The sequence below is a fragment of the Delphinus delphis genome, chromosome 11 (assembly GCF_949987515.2).
Source record: "Delphinus delphis chromosome 11, mDelDel1.2, whole genome shotgun sequence".
Lineage (NCBI taxonomy): Eukaryota > Metazoa > Chordata > Mammalia > Artiodactyla > Delphinidae > Delphinus > Delphinus delphis.
Window position 1 is genome coordinate 56,125,317 of NC_082693.1, and position 25,390 is coordinate 56,150,706.

The following is a 25,390-nucleotide window of genomic DNA, read 5'->3' on the forward strand; positions in this document are numbered from 1 at the left end:
CAGAGGGAGGACTGTTATAGATGAAAAGAAATTTAAAAGAGACTTCAACCAAACACAATGTATGGACTTTGGATTCTAACGCAAACTAAGTGTAAGAAGCAATTTTTGAGATAATTAGGGATATTTTAACACTGACTAGATATTAGATGATATTAAGGGATTATGATTAAAATTGTTAGGTGTGATAATGGTATTGTGGTCATGATTTTTAAAGAGTTCTTAACTGTAAAAAAATATATATATAACTGTAAAAATATATATGTAGTAAAAGATATAATATTATTAATAATGCATAATATATAAATATATAAAATATAAAAATATATTATATTAAATATATATGTTTTTAAATACACAGTATTAGTAGGATTTGCTTTAAAATATTCCAGTGAGGTCATGGGCTGGGGGAACAGTGTATGTGGGCTATAAATGCAAAAACAACACAGAATACTGATAACTGTAGAGACTGAGGTTGGGGTATGGACATTCATTATACTATTTTCCCTAGTTTCATGTATTTTTTAAAAATTTCATAATAAAATATTTAAAATTTTATTATGGAACTGGGGATAGAGGGTCCTGGGTGTGGGCCCTGCCTGTATGAGGCAATGACGACAGTGTTTTCCCAAACGTGTAACAGAATATGAGGATCTGCAGGATATTAATATGTGCTATACAACAAGGGGATCCAGGGGCTTCCCTGGTGGCACAGTGGTTGGGAATCTGCCTGCCAATGCAGGGGACACGGGTTCGAGCCCCGGTCCGGGAAGATCCCACATGCCACAGAGCAACTAAGCCCATGCACCACAACTACTGAGCCTGCGTTCTAGAGCCCGAGAGCCACAACTACTGAAGCCCGCGTGCCTAGACCCCATGCTCCGCAACAAGAGAGAAGCCACCGCCATGAGAAGCCCGTGCAACGCAACGAAGAGTAGCCCCTGCTCGCCGCAACTAGAGAAAGCCTGCGTGCAGCAACGAAGACCCAATGCAGCCAAAATCAAATATAAATAAATAAATAAATGAATTTATTTAAAAAAAAAAAGAACACCCCTCAAAGTGTGTCAAAGCAGTTTCAGCAATAGTGGGCTCAACCAAGCTCGAGGGGAGCCTTTGCTGCAGGACATCTCTGTTTTGTGGAGCATGGCCACCTGCACAGCTTTCATGTATCCTGTGACTCTAACAGGGGACATGGTAGCATGTAGAACTTTTCACCTTTTTGACCATAGGCAATTTTTTTTTTTTTAATAGAGGACTTTGCAGAGCTACTTGGGAAATACAAGGGCAAGAGAACTTGGGCCTGGTAAGGCAATGATACAGAGGAATGACAGGCTTGGTCTCTCTGGGGACACAGATTTGACTCTGAGGCTGTGGGGCAGGGCACGTGGGGCTTAGGGCTTGTGATTCTCTAGAACAGGGTTCAAGTCCCAGCTCAGCCACTTCATAACTGTGCAAAGCCCTTTAGCCTCTCAACTTCAGTTTTCTAACCTGGAAATGGAAAATAATACTTCTCTCATCTGGTTTTTTTTTTTTTTTTTTTTTTTGGTGAAAACTTAATGAGATAACATGTTCAGAAATGCCCTGCAAATGTCAAAGGACTGTATAAATGGAGGCATTTATCCTTCACAATTAATGTACACTCCTTGGTGTGGGGTTGCAGCTGGGGTGGGCTGAAGGAGAGAAGAGATTAGAATCTGTTTTCTCTTTACTAACTGAAGTTCTTGCGCTCAATCACCAGCCTATCTTAAAATGACCTTCATGATGAACTAGCTGACCTTTCCCCATGTTAATGCATTGATTAAAAAAAAAAAATCCATTTTTCTTCCTACCCACCTAAAGAAGATGGGCAACCAGTTCAGTAAAGATAAGAATATACATCATCCTCAAGGTCACTGAAATTTGTTTCAAAATAAAAAGTCCCAGAAAACATCAATATTCAATTCTCTTTCTTCTCCTAAAGAGTCATAGTTCTTTCCCCTTATCAGATTAAAACCCTGGACATTTTAGAGGAGGGAGACAGACAGGCTGGTCTGTGTCCTTCAGCCGAACTCTTACCTCAGTCTGGACCATGTGAACCCTGTGAAGTCTTAGGTCATGCACTGCTCCATAAATGTCCACAGAATCTTTGGAATCTAATTGCTGGAGGATTCGGTCCAATGCGATAAAGGTTCCAGTCCTACCCACACCGGCACTAGAAGAGAGCGTAAAGAAAGACTGAGCCTTTTTAATTAAACTGGCCTTTCCGGACTGCATCCAGAGACTCTAGCACCATCTTTCCTTTCCCTTCCAAGTTAGAGGAGACTATAGGAATACTTCTTTCTCTCAATGTGCTCTCTCAAAGAAATACAACCCAAGGCTCTGGCCTTCCATCTTTCCTCCTTCCTTCCTCCATCTTCCCACCCTGCCAGAGGTAAGGACTTGCTGTGTACCATTTCCATGCATGCTTTCATACTTTTCCTATATTCATGTAAATCCACACACAATATATTCTTTCAGTGTGTTTTCAAAATTTACTAAAATGGTAACATGTTTTATGTATTCTTTTGCCAACATTTCTATTGAATATATTTTTGAAATTTGTCTACATTGTTACATGTAGATCTAATTTCTTCTGTAGAGTTCATAAACCACCACTAATCCATTCCCTACTGATAGACAGTGAGATCATTTTTAGTTTTTCTCTATTACAAACTGTGTTGCAGTGAACATCATTGTGCACATGTGTGGGGATTTCTCAAGGGTTGATATGTAGAAGCAGAACTGCTGGATCACAGCAATATGAACACCTTCAGCTTTACCAGGGATTGTCACATTGCTCCCTAAAGTGATGGCGCAACCTGGGGATTTGGTGCACATATTTTAAGATAAAGAAGAACAGTTTTTCAGTGGTATTGGGTGAAAATGCCCACCATTCTTTAGAAAGCAGGAAGCTCTTGAGAGCCTCACGTTCCTATTAAAAGCATCAGGGTTCCAATGACATATAAAAGCTGGGCTCCTAGGGTGCTGGGCAGATTTGGAGAAAATGAGTACATTTGACATTTCTCTTACTGTAGCAGTTCCCTGCTCTTTATTTATTAGTGCCATTCAGTTAGGGCTATCAGAGTATTTCTGCAAACATTAATTAGCTAAACACCAGGCTCCCCAGGGAGAAAGACAGTGACAGACTGCTTGTTAGCTTGATTTTATGGACGCACAGACTGAAGCAAAGACAAGTCAAGAGAGAACAGAAATTTAAGAGCAAAATTGGGTTGCCACATATGGCAAGTACCACTTGACTTGGCAGGGAGTCTAGAGCAGGGATCCTGAAGGCTGGTTAGGTTTTACACAGGTGGAAGAGAGAGAGAAGGCCATTCCAGGAGTAAGAATGGTAAGAGGCAAGGATGAGTGTGAGCTGTCTCCTCCCTGGCTACAGTGGGAGGGGAGTCTCTGGGCATTTGGATAGGGGGGTGAGATGGGGCCTAATTATGGGGGACCTGGCAGTCACAGAAGAACTTTGCATTTGCTATAGTAGGAAAAAGAGCAAGAGGGAGAGAAAGATGGAGAGTGAGGGTGAGAGTGCAAAGGAATGAGGCTGGAGAGGAGTGGGTGGAAGAGGGTGGAAGAACATCCCCTGGGCCTCTGTAGACTGGTTGGGTAGACAAATCCTCCAGCCACTAGATTCTTCAGGCTTACACCCTTATTTCTACTCCTGGCTGCCACTTTGTTGGCTCCGGGGGGCGGAGTACCTGCAGTGCACCGCGGTGGGCCCGGCCCCCGGGGTCCTGTTGATGTAGTCCCTGACAGTTCTCACAAACTGGATCAGGGACTGGGTGGTCTCCGGGACTCCGTGGTCTGGCCACACCGTATAGTGAAAGTGGCGGATGAGTCTGTGCGCGTCCAGCTGTTCCTCCTGTAAGAGCAGAGCGACTAATAAGAGGAACGGCCCGAGGCAAACCTTCATATTTGACAACCGTGCCCATGCAGGGATTCCTATGAGCGAAACTACAGGAGGAGAAACCAGCAGACAATAGGACTGACAGGTGTTCTTCATCTGCCCAAGCTGCGTTATTAAACGAAGTCAAACAAACCAACATACGCTGCATATCCGAAACTCCCGGATGGTCCACTCGGGCAGCACAGACTCCGACAGCATCTGCAGGATGAGGTCCCCATAGTAGAGGGAATCCTGGTCCGCTGGCCAGTAATGGTCGCACTTTACCTAGAGGAAGGCGGGCAGAAAAAAAAGTGAGTCCAGAAACGCGCCTCCTCCATGAACCTGTACTTTCCCTCCTCGAAATGTCTTCCTGAGTTGGAATCCAGGGTGAGCTGCTGAGGCAGTCTGACCATCTTTTTCGCATTAACCTGCTCATGGCCAGGGCTGAAGCTGGGCTGCTGCTCCAAGTGAAGGAGAGACACCGTTCAAGGAGCAACCCCCCACCCCCAACCTTCGGATTCATTTTCCTTTCAGGTTCAGTGTTCTATGGCTTTTGTTGAGTTTTTATTGAGTTCCTCAGCATTTCAATTCCACTAGCACATAAGCCATATCTTACAATTTCTCGGTTTTGTTTGTTTTTCTGAAGAAAGATCCAGTTGCGAAGAGGAAGGCATTGTCTCCCTGGCCCTTTTCTGTTTATATTTTGATATCGTTGTCCCAACCTGGGTCCAGTGCCATGTGATCTTTGAAAAGTCAGCACATTGAGCCAAGCTCACATTCACAGGTGGAGACAGGCGAAAGAAGACTGTGGACATATAATTACTGAGCACAGTTACTGGGCACTTCATGTAATCTCTCTTTCTAATCCTCAAAGTAACCATACAAAGTAGAGGATTATAAATGCCAGTACAAGAGGTTTGCTTAGTTTGCCCAGATAACTACCTTACTTTGTTTCTGCAGACACAGCCTAAAAGTCACTTCCCCTTCTTTCCTGAAAGTAGGCACAGCGCCAGTGACTCGGCCAGTTTATCTCTTCTCTCCATACAGCGGAGAATGGAGCAGACGAGAGGCCAGGTAATCCTTCTGTGTCATGGGTGCTTCTGATAATCCCAGTTGTCAAATGCAAACATCTTTGACTGAAACTTCAGACCCAGAATCAGAATTGGGCATCACCTGGGTTTACGATAGAGCCTTTTATAACCAAGTGGTTTTAATTCACTAACAGTGTTCTTACATGACCCCTACTTGGCTTTTATGGTCTATAACTTCTTTTTATTCTTTTTTTTTTTTTTTTTGCTGTACGCGGGCCTCTCACTGTTGCGGCCTCTCCCGTTGCGGAGCACAGGCTACGGACACGCAGGCTCAGCGGCCATGGCTCACGGGCCCAGCCGCTCCGCGGCATGTGGGATCTTCCCGGACCGGGACACGAACCCGCGTCCCCTGCATCGGCAGGCGGACTCTCAACCACTGCGCCACCAGGGAAGCCCTGGTCTTTAACTTCTGATGGAGATGGGGAGTAGAATTACACCAGGTGGAGGAAAGCAAGGTTGGTATGTCAGGAAGACCGTTTACTCACTCGGCCCTTCTCCACACACTGGGTCACCATGACGATGTTGTGAACATTCTGTTCCCACGCCATTTTCCAGAAGTCATCCTTGGTGCCGGGAAGAGGTCCCTGAGTAGCGATGTATTCTCTCCTGAAGTTGTTGCCCTGCAATGAATTTACAATGTGGAGAGTCAGAAACAACGGGTCTCTTCACAACTCTAAACAAAGGGTTAGCTCTGTAGATTAGGTGAGATGTAAGTCTCTGCCAGGGCCCTGACTTGAGAAAAAAGATACTAACACGCGTCAAGCCTTGGAAGCAGGAAGGACAAAGGCCGGAACACTGAACTACTGTTAAGAGCCAAGTTGTTTTTTATTAGGTTGTGTTTATTCTTAAAGGCAGTGGAGGACTCAGGCAATAATTTAGATAACACTTCACCCTCAATTATGAGTGTAAATATATATACTTGTGCGTACGTGCGCGCGCACGTGTGTGTGTGTGTGTGTGTGTGTGTATGGACTGTCTGAGGAACTAACATTGATCAGGCTCTTTCCCTATTTAACATAGAAGAGTTTTAGTCATTTCAGGTACTTGACTTTGGGTTGTTGGTAAGAGATACCATGCAAGGGAAACTTAAGGGAAGAGAACGCACTGTTTATTGAGCATCCACCCTATAACATGTTGTGGGTCAGGATTTTCACAGATCTTATTTAATTGTAACCACAACTCTATGAGCTAGGATATTTTCACCCACACATCCTGCACTCCAGCAGTGCGGAATTACTTGCAGATCCCAGTAAAAGCTCTTTCTCTCTTTGCCTCTCCTCAGGGCCTCTACGCTGTGTCACCTCTGCCGCCCCCATCCCCGCTCTACCCACTGCCTCTCGTCTGGTGAATCCTTATTTATCCTCCAAGTCTCAGCATGGTGCCTGCTCTGCTGAGCCTTCCTTTATCTTTCTTTCTGTTGGAGGATGTTGTCCCAGAAGCTCCTGCAGCAACCTATAGCCTCTCGCTACTCAGAGAGTGGTCCTCAGACCAGTGGCACAGGGATCATCTGGGAACCTGTTAGAAATACGGAATCCCAGGTCCCACCCCTGTCCTGCTGAATCAGAAGCCGCATTTTTTTTTTTTTTTGGCCGAGACGTGCAGCATGTGGGATCTTAGTTCCCCAACCAGGGATCAAACCCGTGCCCCCTGCAGTGGAAGCACAGAGTCTTAACCACTGGACCGCCAGGGAAGTCCCGTCAGAAGCTTCATTTTAACAAGACCCGCAGATCATGTGGATATATGTTAATGTCGGAGAAGCACCATTCTAGCCTGTCAAGGGCATCGCCCACCTTGTCATTTCCTGATGCCACAACTCTGCTGAGAGTTCCCTGAGGGTTAGGATTCCATCTGACCCTCTCCTTGTACACAGCTCAGAGTCTGACTTACAGTTAGCACTTTACTATATAGTGTTTATGGAGTGAATGGAGGATTATTTGAGGTAAATATTATCCTCACTTTTTTTGGAAAAGGAAATGGAGGCCCAAAGAATTGACATAACTTGCCCGAGGTCCTAGAGTCAGCAAGGGGCAGAGATGGGATTCAAACAGGGTCTGTCTGACCTTAAAGCTTTTTTCCACCGTAGGTGCTGTAGGAAGCTGGCGAAATGCTAGCCAGAATCTGAGCCCAGAGGTTTGACACAACCTTTGAGTTGTGTCTGTGGTTTTCAAAAATCCACATAACTTTGAATCAGCTTCCCTAGCTAGGCAGCCTTAGCCGTGGAGGTCTAGCTTCCTCAGGGAGCTCTAATCTTGACTAAGGGCTGCAGAGCGAAAATGACCTTTGAAAATGCCTCCTGGGCTCATTATAATCATATGTGGCTATAGCCATTTTGAAAACTGGGCCTTAGCAGTGATTGAATAGGACAGCCTGTGTTTTACGGCAATCAGACATATCTTTTTTTCTTTTTTTCTCTAAAACTGACATGTTTCCAGACCTAAGAACGGTGGGAGCGTGCTGGAGGAGGGTTGTCTCCAGCATAGCCACCCGTCAAAGCTTCATCCCAGTTACCATGGCCCCGTGGTTGGTTCACTTACAGGGATGTAGCTGGCATTAATATAGTCAGAGCACGGGTCATCATCCACATGGGACAGCTTCACTCGAGAGGCATCATCTGCAAGGAAATTTATTGACAGAGATTTGTCAGCGAGTCATGGTGGTTCCCCTACTGTTTACAGAATGCTTGGTATTTGATGTGCGTGAGCTCTGACCCCCCTGACAGCCCCACAGGGGAGGTATTCTCATCTCCATTTTGCAGATGAGGCTTAGACAGGATCACTCACTTGCCTCTGGTGGCACAGGTGGCCCAGAAACACACAAGCAGACGAGCCAAATGCTCTCTGAAGCCCCCTCTGTGCTTTCCTTTGTAATACCATATCATTTGCCCGATGGAGTGGCCAGCTCCCTTTCACTGCTAGAATGAATACAATCCAGAAAAACTACCTTCTGTTGCTTCACCTAATTGGGTAAGGGTAACATATAAATATACGTACATATATAAATAAACAAACAAACAAAAATATATATAAAATTGCTAACTACAGACTTTAAGTAAACCCAGCTTGGCCCTTATTGTTAACCCTGTTACTGCTCTTAGGCCTCTATAAGGAGAAGCATTAGGACCACATGGTGAAGTGTCAACAGCATAAGAGGCCTCTCAGAGCCGGAATCTCAGCTGGTTGTTATCTCCCTGGAGGGAAGTGCAATAACATACAGGTCATTTCTTTTTAAAGACTTTCAGAGCCTCTGATCTCCCATATCCAGCTATACCATATTGCTTTGCCCCATTTTACTCGTGGAAAAGAGAAAAAATGGCTAGAGGAAGACAGTATTACAAATTTCAACACAAAACTTACAGGGCAATATATTGTTGTATCGATTTTTCCCTCTATTCTCTGGCAAGAGTGCAATGTCACATGATTGGTTTCGACCCACGTCTTTTAGGTCCTGTTAGGTCAAAAGTAAGTTTGCAGGTGAAGAATGTGAGATAGAAAAGGGCAAATCAGACAGTCCCTGAGATACATAATCCTATAACCATATGTTACACTAGCTGCATTTGTGGAATGTCTCCTATCCAACCTCTGTGCATCAGCTCTGATCCCCACGAGAGCCCCACAGGAGGTAGTCTCATCTCCATTTTACAGATGAGGCTCAGACAGGATAATTCACTTGCCCCAGGTCACACAGGTGGCAAAGCTGGGAACTGAATCCAAAGCCTGGGCACTTTTCACCAAACCACATTGTCTCCCAGGCCAGCAAAAAGCCAGCTTAAATAACTGACAGCAATCTGTATAAAACAAACGCATGAAAGATGCTCAGCATCACTAATCATTAGAGAAATGCGAATCAAAACCACAATGAGGTATCACCTCACAGCGGTCAGAATGGCCAGCATCAAAAAATCTACAAACGATAAATGCTGGAGAGGGTGTGGAGAAAAGGGAACCTCCTGCACTGTTGGTGGGAATGTAAATTGATACAGCCACTATGGAGAACAGTATGGAGGTTCTGTTCTGTTTTTTAGTTAAAAAACTAAAAATAGAATTACCATACGACCCAGCAATCCCAGTACTAGGCATATACCCTGAGAAAACCATAATTCAAAAAGAGTCATGTACCACAATGTTCATTGCATCTCTATTTACAATAGCCAGACATGGAAGCAACCTAAATGCCCATCAACAGATGAATGGATAAAGAAGAAGTGGCACATATATACAATGGAATATTACTCAGCCATAAAAAGAAACGAAATTGAGTTATTTGTAGTGAGGTGGATGGACCTAGAGTCTGTCATACAGAGTGAAGTAAGTCAGAAAGAGAAAAACAAATACCTACGCTAAAACGTATATATGGAATCTAAAAAAAAAAAATGGTTCTGATGAACCTAGGGGCAGGACAGGAATAAAGACACAGTCGTACAGAATGGACTTGAGGACACGGGGAGGGGGAAAGGTAAGCTGGGACGAAGTGGGAGAGTGGCATGGACATATACACACTACCAAATGTAAAATAGATAGCTAGTGGGAAGCAGCCGCATAGCACAGGGAGATCAGCTCGGTGCTTTGTGACCACCTAGAGGGGTGGGATAGGGAGGGTGGGAGGGAGGCACAAGAGGGAGGGGATATGGGGATATATGTATACATATAGCTGATTCACTTGGTTATACAGCAGAAACTAACACAACATTGTAAAGCAATTATACTCCAATAAAGATGTTAAAAAAAAAACAACTGACAGCATTGGTTTGCATTTGAAGTTTGTCAATTCTTTCTTACCATCTGGTCTGGGTAGTGCTTTGTCTGCTGTACTATTCCAGAGGTCAAAATGGCCTCTGAGACTAGGTGGTATATTGTGCAGGGAATGGATTCAGGCACAAAAGAATGCTCAGCTGAGACCTTAAGTGCCAACCTAACTCCTGAGCCCAATCAGCCTGCGATTCCACAGTGAAGGCTTGGAGGGAAATTCTGCTAAGGACCAGGGGTGCCAAAGCATCACTGCCTCTGAGCTGTACCTCGTATTCCTTGGATAGAAGGTAGTTGGAGTCGGCCTGCAGCTTCATGAAGTGTCCTTCAAACTGATTTACTTTTATGGGGCTATAGTTAAAAACATAATAGAAGGAAAAGAAAATTACTGAAGAACAGGGAAAATGCCATACCCAGCCCCAGTTACATTTCAAAAGCAGATAATACAGTAACTAATGAGTTCTCTCTCTTACCAAGAAGTCTTCCGGTTACTGTGAAGAAAAGCCAAAAGGAGAAAGATCTCATTAGCAAATGTCATGTAATACAGTCAACTCATCCTTCAATAAATGAAGTGAAGGAAAACGTGCTCACCCTTTCTGGCCCAGGTTCAAGTGGACAGACAGTGGTCGATCCCGACGAATACTCAGGCGGGCAGAGGGCCTTTCTCGACCATGGCTGAAACCCAAGGGAGAGGACTTATATTCTGATTATGAAATAATTTAAACAAATGTCTCCATTTATGGTAAGGCTGTGCATGTTTGTGCAAATATGGATTTTTCAGTACGTGTATACTTTACACTCAGCCAACATCCCTTTGAGGGAGGGAAAAGTGAGGGAGCACATAAAGAAGAAATAGATTTTTCCCACTCGGAAACCATCCTGCAATAGCTGGAGATTTGTCTTCTGGTTTTTGGCTACAGGTCATAATCACTTCCCACACTCTCAGTAAAGCTTTCTATAAACACACACACACACAGAGTAAACCTTAGAGGCAAGACACGACTGGAAGAGAGAGGACGTGCCAAAGAAAAGAAATTCCCTACGAGAAGAGGGCATGGCACTGGGGTCACATGCTGTTTAGTTCTTTTTCGTCCCTTCTTAAGTTAGCATGGCAGATATGAGCCACAAAATGGAGATGTCAACCATACTTTTCAGCATATTTCAGAAAAGTATTCGGGCACACAATTTGCAGACATCTCTGTCTTCGGGAGGTAACTGAACCACACACATGATTTTTTTTTCCTGTGCCAAAGGAGCTATTTCACATCCAAATGAGGCTACAGATGGCCCCTCAGTCATTTGGTGAGGGCAAGACTCAGCAGTGGTTATGTAGAGAGGCTGAAAAAAGTGAGTCATGGTTTTAGGGTTTGATTCTTGTTTTTCTGAACAAACAAAGGTGATTTAACCTGGAGAAATTAAATGATTTTCCCCTCCTTACTTTTCAGGCTAAAGAGCATTTTCAGTTGCATCTTTAAAATTGTGGACCCAATTGCCAAAGGGATCTTTGTACTCACCTGGCTTTCTGTCTGCAGATTAATAAGGCAACAACAGCTACCAGCATGCCAATTAAGAACAGACCAGCACTCACACCTTCAATAACTCCAAACAAAGGCTCTACAATAATCCAGAGGGCAACAACAAACCCAGGTGGGAAAATTAGTGTTAAAGAACCAGTAAGATAGCTATTGGAACCCTATCTCCCTAGGAACGTTATTACAGAAGGATTCAAACGATGGCCACACTAATGCATTTACTATCGAAAGGCTAAGCGGTACGCAGCTGAACAGATGAGACATTGGCTACTACCAAGTGACAGCAGGTTGGTCATTATACTTTTGGAGTCAATGGTGTTCAGCTTATAAAGGAATTTGGGACTTCATCTATGCTTGTATGTAAAGCTTTGGGGCACTTGAGATAAAGGCCAGCAGTTTGCCACCAAGGTAAAGATGCTATTTCACTTGTATGAAACGTGTTTTACAGCATCTGGGACATTGGCAAATCCAGTGAATGGCTCAGAATTATTTTAATGAAATGCCATTTTTATTATCTGGTTCGATACTGCCACTGGGAGTTTATGAACAGGTAGCCCATTTTAAAAACAGTCTATTGAAATATAATGCATATGCCATACTATTCACCAATTTAAACCGCGCAATTCAATTATTTTACATTCAATTTTATAACATTTTCATCACCCCCCTAAAAGAATCCCCAATGCCCCTTAGCAGTCATTCTTCATTCCCTCTCCCTAGACCCTGGCAACCACTAATCTACTTTGTCTTCATAGATTTGCCTATTCTGGACAATAAATTGAGTAATAAATATGTGCTTTGTTTGTGATTGGCTTCTTTCACTTACCATGTTTTCAAGGTTCATCCACGTTGTGGCATGTATCAGTATTTCATTCCTTTTTATGCTGAATAATATTCCACTATGTGGATATATCACATTTTGTTTATCCATTCAGCCATTGATGGACATTTGGGTTCTTTCTATTTTTTTGGTTATTATGAATAAAGCTGCTATGAATCTCCATATACGAGTTTTTATTTTAATTTCTCTTGGGTATACACTTAGGAGTGGAATTGCTGGGTCACAGGGTAACTCTAGGTTTAATATTTTGAGAAACTGCAAAACTGTTTTCCAAAGAAGTTACACCATTTTGTTGATACATTCTACAAGCAATGTATAAGGGTTCAGATTTCTCCATATCCTTACTAACGCTTGTTATTGTCTTTTTGATGATAGCCATTCTAGTGGGTGTGAAGTAGTATTTTATTGTGGTTATGATTTGCATTTCCCTAATGTCTAATGATGTTGAGCATCTTTCCATGTGCTTATCGGACATTTATGTATTGTCTTTGGCGAAATGTCTATTCACATCCTTTACCCATTTTTAAATTGTGTTGTCTTTTTATTATTGAGTTGTAAGTGTTCTGTATGTTCTGGATACTTGACCTTTATCAGATATATGATTTGCAAATAGTTTCTCCCATTCTGTGGGTTGTCTTTTCACTTTCTTTATGGTGTCCTTTGAAGCACAAGAGTTTTGAATTTTAATTAAGTCCCATTTACCTAGTTTGTTGTTGTTGCTGCTTGTGCTTTTGGTATCATAGCTAAGAAACCATTTCCTAAGTCGAGGTCACAAAGATTTACTCCTGTTTTCTTTTAAAAGTTTGATCATTTTAGCTCTTACATTTAGGTCTGTGGAGTAGTCCATTTCTGAAGTTGCATTTTAAGCCCTTGGATTTGTTTATTCAATGTGCTTTTCAAGACTTACCAAATCAACAGTCATGTTTCTTTTACTGTGGTTAATATTCTTTTTCGGATATATGTTTACTATCTTCCTTTATTGGACTACATACAGTTTTTGTTGTATAACAATAATTTAAATAGGGAAGAATTGTGTTTACAAATCCCTTACTTAACATTAAATTATAAGCAAACACATCTAAATCCTCCTGTGTTCTGATCCCTTTTTGGTTTGAAAAGTGGGAGATTATCCCTATATTTGGCATTAATAGATGGCAGTGTTTGTGAGGCTGAGTCATCTTTTGTCCTACAGCATGAGAGACTGTTTTAGCTACAAAGAAGAACTTCCTGAGACCAAGCATTGTGGAAGGCTGGGTACAGGGAAAGGCTGGGCAGATAATGGTATCAAAGAACAATGTGCTAAAAAATAAAGCCATTCTCAGCATGTTGGAAATATTCTGAATCCGAGCAGTGCAGAGGTTAAGAGGTCAGGCAGAAAGGGCCAGAATTGCAGCTCTGCTATCTTGGGCGAGTTACATAAACTCTTGGTATCTCAAATCCTCACCTTTAAAATGGGGATGATAATAGGATCTACCTCAAAAGGTGGTAGTGAGGATCAGGTATATTCTAAGCACAATGCTTAAAACTGCTACTCCACAGGATGAAAAGTAAAATTAGCGACTATTATTACTCAGGCTTTCCCTCTAACATAAATTTATGTAAAGCCAAGTTAACATTTTGTATCATGTAAAAGCAACGTATAATAAACAAAAGGAAAAAAGTCACCTGTAATCCCACTACTCTGAGATATTCATCATTAATACTCTGGTGTTTTTTCCTTCTAGTCTTTTTTTCCTATGCATTTCTATGTATATATTTCATATACACATTCCCACTATCGACTTGAAAGCCTTTTGTACCTACTTCTGTTTTGGCCTGTGCAAGCTCTTGATCTGAATGTTTTTTTAAAAAATTCATGTTTAATAGGAAAAAAAATCTGGTATTTCTTTCTATCTTCTTTACACGATTAATCCCCTTTCAGTCCATTCTGCTACAGAAGTTGTGAAATTCCTCTAATCCACATCAATCCATGATCATATAAAGATTAAAATCCAAGCAAAATAAATGTTCCCCTTACCACCATCAGCCAAGTCCCCAGATCTCCCCACTAGAGGCTCTTGTAGGTGACATGGTGTTTGGCAGACTATGTAAAGTCGATGGAAAGGTTAGCCTTACCTGACTCAGTGGTGATGGGCAAAGAGAAAAATGTGTCTGAATAGAGTGGCTTTGTGAATTCCTTCAGGTCCTCATCAAATAGCTGGGTAAAAGCCCGAATGCTGATTCTGAAAAGAAAACCAATTTATTTAAGTACAAATTCGTGACTCACCACAGTAGGGTCAAGGAGAAACAGGGTGGTCACCTGGTCAATATGTATGTAGGGTAGGGTATGAATTATGAAATCAGATAGCCCTGGGTTCGTGCATTCATGCATTCATTCATTTATTCATCAAATATTTATTGAGCCCCTACTGTGTGCCAGTACCTGTCCAGGAGCTGGATATACTGCAAAGAATAAGTCCCTATCACCTCGAGGTTTACATTCTTGAATGTAAAACTAAGCTTAGTAGGCTGAAGTCATAGGGCGATATGGGAACAAAAAATCACTTTCTAACATCTAGAGTATGAGCTGCCTCATAGGTAGTGAGCTTCCAGTCATTGAGGGTGTGTAAGCAGAGACTGGAGAACCAGCTCTCAGGGAATCTGTAGGACAGCAGCCCTGCACTAAGTTATAGATTGGCTTGGGTGACCTCTTCAGTCTGTTCTATCCTGAAGTTTCCTAGACTATAGGTTTACTGAGAGTATGAGGATCAGTTTATATGGGAAAACTTTTTCTAGGGTTAATTTAAATTGTAGGAAAAGTAATGGACGATTCTTTTTTCCTTAAAAAAAAATCTAGATTTGCTCAACCCAAAAGTATCTGGGCACATCCTGTAATAATGCTGAAGCAGTACCAACATTAGTACCAGCCAGGACAAATTGTTCCGACCTTTTGCCCTCTCCTTCTCACTCATGCCCAGGTCCAGGTATCATCTTCAAGCTGATACTCATCAATTTCCATCTCTAAAAAAACCTTCCAAGTCAAAAGTGGTACTTCCAGGAATAACAGACTGTTGATGGAGGTATTGTGCAATGTCCCCAAAGGGTAACAAGCAGTCAACACACATTAAGTGGGAGGGGAGGAGTTGGTGTGTGTTGCTAATGTATTATACCTTTGGACATTGAAAGGAGTCTCTCCCATGAAAAGAGTTTCTTTTACAACCCTCAGAATGGGAGAAAATATTTGCAAACGAAGGAACTGTCAAAGGATTAATCTCCAAAATGTACAAGCAGCTCATGCAGCTCAATATCAAAAAAACAAACAACCCAATCCAAAAATGGGCAGAAGACCTAAATAGACACTTCTCCAGAGAAGATATACAGATTGCCAACAAACACATGAAAGGATGCTCGACATCTCTAATCATTAGAGAAATGCAAATCAAAACTTCAGTGAGGTATCACCTCACACCAGTCTGAATGCCCATCATAAAAAAACCTACAAACAGGGCTTCCCTGGTGGTGCAGTGGTTAAGAATCCGCCTGCCAATGCAGGGGACACGGGTTTGAGCCCTGGTCCGGGAAGATCCCACGTGCCGCGGGGCAACTGGGCCCGTGAGCCACAACTGCTGAGCCTGCGCGTCTGGAGCCTGCGCTCCGCAACGAGAGGCTGCAACGGTGAGAGGGCCGCGCACCGCGATGAAGAGTGGGCCCTGCTCGCCGCAACTAGAGAAAGCCCTCGCATAGAAACGAAGACCCAACACAGCCAAAAATAAATAAATAAATAAATAAATTTATTTAAAAAAAAAAAACAGAAAACCTACAAACAGTAAATGCTGGAGAGGGTGTGGAGAAAGGGAACCCTTTTGCACTGTTGGTGGGAATGTAAATTGATACAGCCACTATGGAGAACAGTATGGAGGTTCCTTAAAAAACTAAGAGTAGAACTACCATACGACACAGCAATCCACTACTGGGCATATACCCTGAGAAAACCATAATTCAAAAAGAGACATGTACCACAACGTTCATTGCAGCGCTATTTACAATAGCCAGGACATGGAAGCAACCTAAATGTCCATGAACAGATGAATGGATAAAGAAGATGTGGCACATATATACAATGGAATATTACTCAGCCATAAAAAGAAACGAAACTGAGTTATTTGTAGTGAGGTGGATGGACCTAGAGACTGTCCTACAGAGTGAAGTAAGTCAGAAAGAGAAAAAGAAATACTGTATGCTAACACATATATATGGAACTTAAAAAAAAAAAAGGTTCTGAAGAACCTAGGGGCAGGACAGGAATAAAGATGCAGACATAGAGAATGGACTTGAGAACACGGGGAGAGGGAATGGTAAGCTGGGACGAAGTGAGAGAGTGGCATGGACATATATACACTACCAAATGTAAAATAGATAGCTAGTGGGAAGCAGCCGCATAGCACAGGGAGATCAGCTTGGTGCTTTGTGACCACCTAGAGGGGTGGGATAGGGAGGGTGGGAGGGAGATGCAAGAGGGAGGAGATATGGGATGTATGTATATGTATAGCTGATTCACTTTGTTATGCAGCAGAATCTAACACACCATTGTAAAGCAATTATACTCCAATAAAGATGTTAAAAACAGTTTCTTTTATTTGTATAGTGATTTGTAAGTGTGAAGAACTTTTATAAATATGATTCTATTTGACCATCTCCAACCTCTCCAATATAAGAAGGTTATGATATTATTTCACAGATTTGGAACCTGAAGCTTGGGGAGATTCCATTTCTCACTCAAGATCATAGAGAAAGCTGGTAAAAGAGAACCAAACTCAGGACTTTCTGACTCGTAGTCCAATTCTCTTTCTCTTATTTCCTCTTGGCTTAGTTTTGGTTTAACAGCAGTGACTTCTGTTGGAGGGGTGGCAAAAAGGGCCTGGGCTAGGAAGCACAGGGCTTGAGGTCTAGCTCTCACTGTCACTGATTAGGTGAATGGTCCCCAAAGTTCTTTATGCCTCAGTTTTCTCAACTGTGAAAATAAAAGCATTGGGTATAACAACCTTGACAGGTCCTGCTCTGGAATTCTGGGATTCGTAGGTGCAAACGCAAAGTACAAAATGGATGCAGATGAATAAGGTCCTTTAGGAACCCTGGAAGGAGATAATGACTTACTGTAGGCTTGGCTTAAAACTAGCAGGTCCACAGGAACTCTGCCCTTAAACCCTTCCAGTAATGGACACCACAACCACATCTCCTAACCCAGCAATTAGCACCTATTCAGAATCCTGTCCCATCCTATCTTCCTGCTTTTGTCTTCCCCACTACCCCTCTACACGACCCCCACTTTCAAATGGGAGTATTTGCTCTTCTCTAAACAATCTGTGTATTTCTGCCTCTGCACTGTGAATCTCCTCTTGCCTCTATCTCCATAGTTTCAAATTCTTCCCTACTTTTCAGCGCCCAGCCAAAATGATACCTCCTTCAAGAAGCCTTTTGAAACTTCATAGCATTTATTTACCTATACCCCTCTTATGTCCTTCAACATCTCTGCCCATATTTTACAGACATGTCTTCTGTTTATGTATATAAGATTATTTTAATGAACTGATATCTGATAGTAAGTTTTTCAACTTTAAATGTGTCCCAAATCAGAATTCTATAGCACAAAGTTACAGATCATGTGGTTCAATTTCCTTCATTTGAGGAAAATGAGGTCAAGAGAAGCTGAAACCTGATCGTGGTCACATTGCTATTCTATTTAGAATAGAAACAAAAACAGATCAGCACTTCCCCAACCACCAAACTGCTTCTCACCCATCATGATCCGCCCATTCTCTTCCCATATGGAACAACGCTAATTATATACCCGGATAGTAGGAACCCAACAATGAACGGAAACACATTATACATTCGTTGACATAATAAACTTGCGTATCAGCTAAACCTAGCATTTCTCATTTCTTTTCAGTCCTAATTTTTCTTTTTCCATGTTCCTTCCTGTCTACCTATTCTCTCTGAAGAAAAAGATGCCTGAGAGCATTGAGGGTCACCATGGTGATTATCGTCGTGAGACAGGCAGAATTCAGCCTGCACAGAGCCTGGGTTCAGCAGCTGCCACACGGGGGTCACTCAGCGTGCGGTTCTCTGTGCTCGTATCAAGCATCATCTGCCTGGCATGCTGTTCACAGGAGTGAACGAAATGTGGAGAAATAGAGGAAGCTGTGTCCTAGAAAACAAATTAGTGCGGCAGGAGGTGATTAAGCTATAATAAGAATGTGTAACCCTTCATAGAGCATCTTGGCTCATTTCCTTGTTTGTTCATAACACTTAATGGCGTCTCTTTTGTGCCCGGTACTTGCCATATTGTTTTGTGACCGATGTCACGTCTGTCTCCCCTATTGGACTGTGAGCTCTTGAAGCCTAGTGAAGAGGGTAGGCTATTAAACAAAGGGCTAAAAACCACTGCTAACTGGAGGATTAGAGGGGTGTAGAGACTGGGTGCTGTGGAAATGTAGCTGAGGGCCCTACTGCCCAGCTGTGGGTTAACAGGGGTGGCGCGGGCTAGTTGCAGGTTGAGCTGGCCTTTAAAGTGTATGAAGCAATTCACCAGTCAGACGGGAGAGTGGAGGGCATCCCAAATAGAGTGAAAAGGATGTGCAAAGGCTCAGGGGTCTAAGAGAGCCAGATTTAAGGGAACTCAGAGGAACAGGGCAAGGCAAAAGGGCAGAGTGTACTTGGGGCAAATGGTGGGAGACAAAGCTGGCGGGGCAGGCAGGAGGGAGGAGGCGGGGGCTTTGTGTGCCCTGCTCTGGAATCTTCACTTGCTCCTGGAAATGAATGGGAACCACTGAAAGACCTTAATCTAGAAGGGACATGGCTAGGTTTGATCTGTCATCTACATGACTCCTCAGGACAGTCCTGTGATGTTTTGCAGATGAGGAAAGTGAGAATTAGAGAACTGAAATGCCATTTACAAGGTTACACAGCTGAAAAGTGGCAGTGCTGGAACTCCAATTGCAGGGCCTCTTCCTAGGACCTTGGCTGCCGTGATGGACAGGAAGGAGTGTGCTGGGAGACTGGGGGCCTGGTCCACACGTGAACTCTCTCTAGCTTCTTGTTCTCTTTCTTTCTTTTTTTTTTTTTTTTTGCAGTATGCGGGCCTCTCACTGTTGTGGCCTCTCCCGTTGTGGAGCACAGGCTCTGGACGCGCAGGCTCAGCGGCCATGGCTCACGGGCCTAGCCGCTCCGCGGCATGTGGGATCTTCCCGGACCGGGGCACGAACCCATGTCCCCTGCATCAGCAGGCGGACTCTCAACCACTGCGCCACCAGGGAAGCCCCTTGTTCTCTTTCTTAAACATAGTAATGAGTCATCTTCTCTCCTTCTCTTTCAAAAAGCAAACCAGAAAACAAACAAAAACAGCCTCAACTTTCCAACCCACAAAGAGAAAATAGCCCTTAGGAGACTTTTCCTCAAATTTCCTGGAGCCCAAGTGACCAAGGAGCTGAGGCAACTCTTGATTCTAATAGGAACTAAAGGATCCCGGCATTCTGATCTCTTTTATATTTCTCCTTTGCTCTGTCTGAGATCTCATCTCCTTCAGGTAGGCTCCTATGGCCTTGTCCTCAAGCAAATATCACTAATAAGTTTGTGTGTGTTTACTTTGGAGGTGCCAATCTTGGCTGTGTGGCAGTAGCACTTTTGTGGTGAGTCCTGGGCAGAGGTAGCTATACAGAGTTCCTGCTCAAAGTGAGTCCTCTGTTTTAGGGCAACTGTTGGCCTGCCTTTGTTGATGCAAGGGAGGGGCTAAGAATGACATGATGCCGTGTCACTGTCTCCTTTTGGAGCTGGCAGAAAAGTTTCTGCTGAAATTCAGGGGTGATACTCAAAATATGCAAGTGTTAATAAGACCTGGACACTGCCGACCAGAATGGACACTGGCCCATAGAGAACCTGACTGACTGCCATACTGGCTGGATATCAGCTCTGCCAACACCCAACAGAGAAGGCACATCCTCTGCAGAAGTATTAATCTTGGATGCCTGTGGCCTTATATCCAAGATGGAAGCCTAGGTTCTCTATCTCTTGGGGATCCTGGTTTGGGGGGCTGTGTATGCTTACACCTGCTTTCGGGGAGCATAGTGTAGATGAAGGGCACAGACAATTCCTACAGATGGAAGGGCCTGTTGGCTGTAGTAGTGCTCCCTGGGGCCAAACCAAAGAGCTGCTCCTTTTCATCTGCCATCTTACTGGGAGGAGAGGGTGCTTCCACTCATTCAGGGGCCTTTCCCTTCAAGGGTTCTATCTGGACCAAAGAGCACTTTCGTCTTTTATGCCTTAGAAGGTAAATTCCAGTCCTCACTAAAAGTGGAAGATAAAACCTCATATGTCTTGAGTCTCCCTGAACTCAATCTTTCTATTTGGACATTTTCACAATTGTTAACATGGTAAGTAAATTGTCTGATTCATACTAGAGAAGTTTTAGGAGAAAGGACAATCTATTAAGAACCTTCAATTCTTCACATAACGAATGGGAGCTTTTGCACCATGCGAAAGCCTTCTTTACACATTACCTGTGAATGCAGGCAGGAACACAACTTTTATAAATTACCTAGTAAAATGTAGAGCACTCTTGTAACGCAGGTTATTAATCTACAGGAGCTCGTGTGCATCAGAGGCCCAGATAGCTGAGCGCCCAGTGATGGAGCACGTCCCTTCTAGCAAAATGACGGTAACACATCTAACCTGTAGGCCGTGCGTGGCTTCAGCGGTCCGTCACAGAATTTTTGCTGATTGGGATCACATTTTCCACCCAGGCTCTCCATCTCTGCACCAAGCTTAATGTTAAAACTCTTAGAGTTGCTGTCAGGACTTTCCGCACATTTGCTGGCAAAATAATCAGTCTGGTACACCCGAATGGAGGCATTGTGCCTGTATTCCAGGTAGGAGGGCAGAGGGTGCTGCTGTTCTGGCTTCAGCTCATCACTGCCTGGAGGGAGAAAACCCACAGTGAAGCACTGACTTTCTTGTGACTTCAGTCATGTCTAACCAGGTTTCTGAGGTTACCTCCTCACCCACTATCTCTAGTCATCCCTGGAGTGCAGAACCTGTCATCTCAAAGGATGCTATGAAATTCTCCCAATGAAATTAATTTAATTCACTTTTTCTAAAATAAGCAAAAATTAAAAATAAATAGTGCATATACAAAATTTTATATATGCATATTCATCTACACCGACACACACACACACACACACACACACACACACACAAATCTCACACACACACATACACTATCATTTTTCTAGGAAAGAAAATACATGTGAACGAGAGGGTGGCTCATGTATCAAATGATAATGTGTCCGTAACTCCAGAAAGTTGGACACTCCCCACTGTGAGAGTCAAGCCACTCGAAAAGGTCTCTACCTTGCCAATAACCATTGTAGCTGAGCGAATAAGGAGATCCCTATGACCTGGGAAATGGGGAAGAGATAAGAGCAATCAGGTCTGAGGCCAGAGCAGTCGCCTCATAGGCACGCTCCCCGTGCCGTGCCCAGTCTGATAATTGCTCCGTGTCCTGCTCTGTTATCTTGAGTACAGCTTAATCCTGGCTTGAATTTGGTCCCTCATGCAGAACACTTCCCAGAACTCTTCCCCTGTCCACCCAGCCTGCTGTGTGTTTTGGCACTGCAAACTCGTTTTGATGTTGGCTGGAGGAAAGCATAATTAGGAAGGAAAATATTATAGAGATTGGATACCATTTACAGTGAACTTTAAGGAGTGGTACTGTGGGGCTTCTTTATGTCCTGGACTCAATCTCAATTTATTAAACTTTTATTGTTTAATAAAATTTGCTCAAAAATGAATGGATCTTAGAAATATTATCCTGTTGGCAGTAATTAAAAGGAAGGTTGCCTTTAGGAAGAGTATATATGCTGTAAATGACAGTTCTGTGAGATGGGTTGTTATCTTAGACCACCAGGGGGAGCACAGCCCATCTCCATGGACATCAATAATTGAAACCCACCTGGCTGGAGCACACGAGGCTGAATTCTGGGGTATTACTTTTTTTCAGCTACTGCCTTATATTCAGGTAGGAAAACACTGTCTTCAGGGCAGCCTACTTAAATTTAAAGTCTCTCTACAGTTAACCTATTTATCTCCAATTAGGATGTGTGAGGAAACTTGGAATGCAGCACTGACCCTTGAAATTATTGAATTAATTATGCATAACCAGCTCCAGTACAATTAAATAAAATGTAAAAATACACAGTGAGAACGAAATACTGTTTAGCTCCAACATTTGTCATGGCAGGTTTAAAACTTCCCACTGCCCACAAATGGGTTAAAATAGTCAAAATAGTCTGGGATGCATAAGAAACTCCAGTGCAGCACCTTAAACAATTTTGAAAAATATAAGACATGTAGAATATATTAATGTCATTCCAGACACAGACATCTGTTTTGGAGAAATAACACACAAGACCTCAGTGGCAAATACACATATGGACATGTGTGTCCCCAGATACAGAACTCCTGCAGATGATTTGATAAATGCTGATGTAATAAGCTCTAAAGATCATACCGGGTGGTTGTATGGAATGTTATTATAAGAATTACCTAGTATTTGCCTGATCCATAAGGATTGGGTAACACTGAATAATTTAGTGGACTAGATAATGAAACATATTATTGAAAATTCAGTAGAGAAAGGAGGAATGCTCTTCATGATCATTTTTTCCCCTCTTTTAAGCTTTTGAATATTTTTGTGAATTGGTGGGTGGTTTGGGAGTGTATGATTGGTGCAGGTATTGAGCCAGGAAATGGAGAAGGCAGAAGAAGCATATAGCTGCTTAATGGCAGAACAAGGGAGCTGAACGGGACTGAATAAGTAGCAAAGACTGAATGAGTCAATACATGCCATGCACTTCCAACAGTGCCTGGCACATAGTACGGGCTCAAGAAATGATGGTTACTGTTATTACTGATGTAGTTGCTATTAATATTACTCACCCATTTAATAATTAAACCCAGCAGATAATAGGCTTTATTGCGGAAAGAACCTTTGAGCAGTTTTCTGTTACATCTCCCTGCATCCAGCAGAGAGAAAGTGAAATGACATAGAAATTCAGTTTTCTTCTTTTAAAAACTTGTCACAAAAGGAGCTCCCACAGTGACTTTTGGGAAAGTAATCCTGTGTCTTACAGCAGAGTTAATTCGTGATCACTTACCGTCAGCCTCTCTCACCACCACTGTGAAGTATTTCACAGCTCCATTGGTGTCACTGAACCAGCTGCAGTTGAAAGTAAAGTTGATGGAAGATTTGCTAATTAGCACATCCTTTTTATTCACCCGAATATGTGGAGGTGGAGGAGGAGGGCCTGGAAGAAGGGTGGGGAGGGAACCAAGAAGGGTCACAACTATGCTTTTACGTATAAACTATCAGTGAAATGAAGATCTCTACTCACCTACATCAGACTGTGTGCGTGTGTGTGTAATGCTTGGAATCAAGAAAACCTCCTCCTCTCCTGAAGGGAAGCAGGCAGAGGAAGTGATTTGCCAGTAGCACATTAAACATAATGAAAGAGGCAGCTCCTCAGCAGGATTTCCTGGAGTTGTAGCATCAAACTGCTTAAAAGCTCCATTATGGCTCTAACTGTGTCAGGCAAAGAGATGTATTTAAATACTAACTCATTCAGGTTCTTTAAGATCATTTAACTTGTTTGCTGCCAGGATGCGTTACACAGAGAAGTGTTTCTACTTCCCAGAGCCTTTCAGATCCTCTTCAAGTGACAACAAGACACACTAATGTGGGTGAGCCATATGCACGTGAACAGGGGTGGTGGATACCACGGAGAAAGGCACACGCCCTGTGCCCGCCTCCGGGGACACTTACGGTCTATCATGGTGATGGTGCTGTCTTCGACCACCTCACTGCTCATGCCGGCTGACTGCACCTTGATGGACACCAGGTATCTCTTATGGGGCACTAGCATCATGATGTTAAGCAGAGATTTTTCTTTCTCCAACTTTCTGGAGAACTCAACTTCTTGAGTGTCCATTTTCCGGCACTCAATGCTGTACCCATCAAAGTCAGAATCGGGAGGGATCCAAGAACAGGCAATGGCCGTGGAGTTCTGAGGACGGCAATGCAGATTCTGTATCTTGTCTGGCTCTAAAGGAGACAGGAAGAGACACTTTTCACAACTCTGTGAGACATCCTTTTAGCTCCTTTGGCTCCAAGTAGCTCAGAGACCTAAACAAATAATTCTCAATCTTCATGTGAATTGTCTTTCATAGATGTCCAAGGGGATTTCTGCCTAGGAGACTCCACTTTGAGAAACACTAAACATTAAAATTCTGTCCCTTTAGAAAAATCACCGGGTACCATTGTGACTGGAAACACGTGGGCACTGAAATCAAGTGGCAGAAGTCAGATAGAAGGTGGGGCAGAGTAGCCGAGAGGTGCAGCTTGATCTGCCTGAATTCAAATTCTATTTGCCAGCGACCACTCGTGGGCAGGTGATTTAACATATCTGTGCCCTATCTGTAAAGTGGGGAAATGAAGAATACCTACTTCCTATGGTTACTGTAACGACTCAATGAGCTGAAACATGCACAGCCACCCAGCACAGTGGCTGGCGCGCTCACTGCTCAATAAATGTTAGTTCTTAAAATGAGGAAAGAAATGGCATTGCTGACGTTTTTACCTTCTGCATCTGGCTTCTGTCCCTGTCTTCCATTTTTCGCCTGCCCCTCCCTGCTCACACGCCATGCTCCAGGGACTGAACTGCTGTGATTCCCCACATATGCCAGACTCTTCCATCCCCCTGTTTCATCCCCCTGTGCTTATGGTCGTTCACTTTCCTCTGCCTGACAGAGTGCCTGACTCAGTAGGGACTTGAATGGCAGCTGATTTGTTCCTGTGAGTGACACAACCATGAGTCTGAAAGAAAAGCAGTCACGTGACCGTGCAAGTTAACAACCAAACCGTGTAGGTTACCCCGTTATACATGCTCTTCTGGGAACTATGTGTAGACCTACTTGGCCCTCCCAGCGGCAGCACCTGTTGCTCTGGTTTGGAGCACGACCCCCCTTCCCCTGACACGTGCTTTGTTACAGGAGTCACTGTCCTCACCAAACACTCGGCATCTGCGTGCTACTGAGCGAATTCCTGTCTCATATCAAGGTCTATAAATGTAAGCTAAGTCACAGCAGGTTAGATGAGGATGATTTAGGAAAAAAAATCAAGCCGAGGATTTTTCAGGATAGAGGAAGAATTGGCCTTTGAGGCAGACAATAATTGTGTCTTT

General features: G+C 43.2%; 1 protein-coding gene across 4 annotated transcripts in view; it reads right to left on the minus strand.

The window, feature by feature from the left end:
- The window catches only part of PTPRB (protein tyrosine phosphatase receptor type B), a 117,669-nt gene that overhangs the window by 14,565 nt on the left and 77,714 nt on the right, over positions 1-25,390 (minus strand). For all 4 annotated transcript variants that reach the window (XM_060025236.1, XM_060025234.1, XM_060025235.1 and 1 more), the window contains 14 exons: positions 23,974-24,252; positions 23,309-23,458; positions 20,823-21,066; positions 14,232-14,338; positions 11,258-11,357; positions 10,335-10,418; positions 10,217-10,234; positions 10,013-10,094; positions 8,355-8,445; positions 7,536-7,612; positions 5,487-5,621; positions 4,073-4,195; positions 3,723-3,886; positions 2,053-2,188 (listed from right to left, as the gene is read on the minus strand). In XM_060025236.1, coding sequence (XP_059881219.1) covers positions 2,053-2,188; positions 3,723-3,886; positions 4,073-4,195; positions 5,487-5,621; positions 7,536-7,612; positions 8,355-8,445; positions 10,013-10,094; positions 10,217-10,234; positions 10,335-10,418; positions 11,258-11,357; positions 14,232-14,338; positions 20,823-21,066; positions 23,309-23,458; positions 23,974-24,252 — 1,790 coding nt within the window. The remainder of the gene's footprint in view (positions 1-2,052; positions 2,189-3,722; positions 3,887-4,072; positions 4,196-5,486; positions 5,622-7,535; positions 7,613-8,354; positions 8,446-10,012; positions 10,095-10,216; positions 10,235-10,334; positions 10,419-11,257; positions 11,358-14,231; positions 14,339-20,822; positions 21,067-23,308; positions 23,459-23,973; positions 24,253-25,390) is intronic.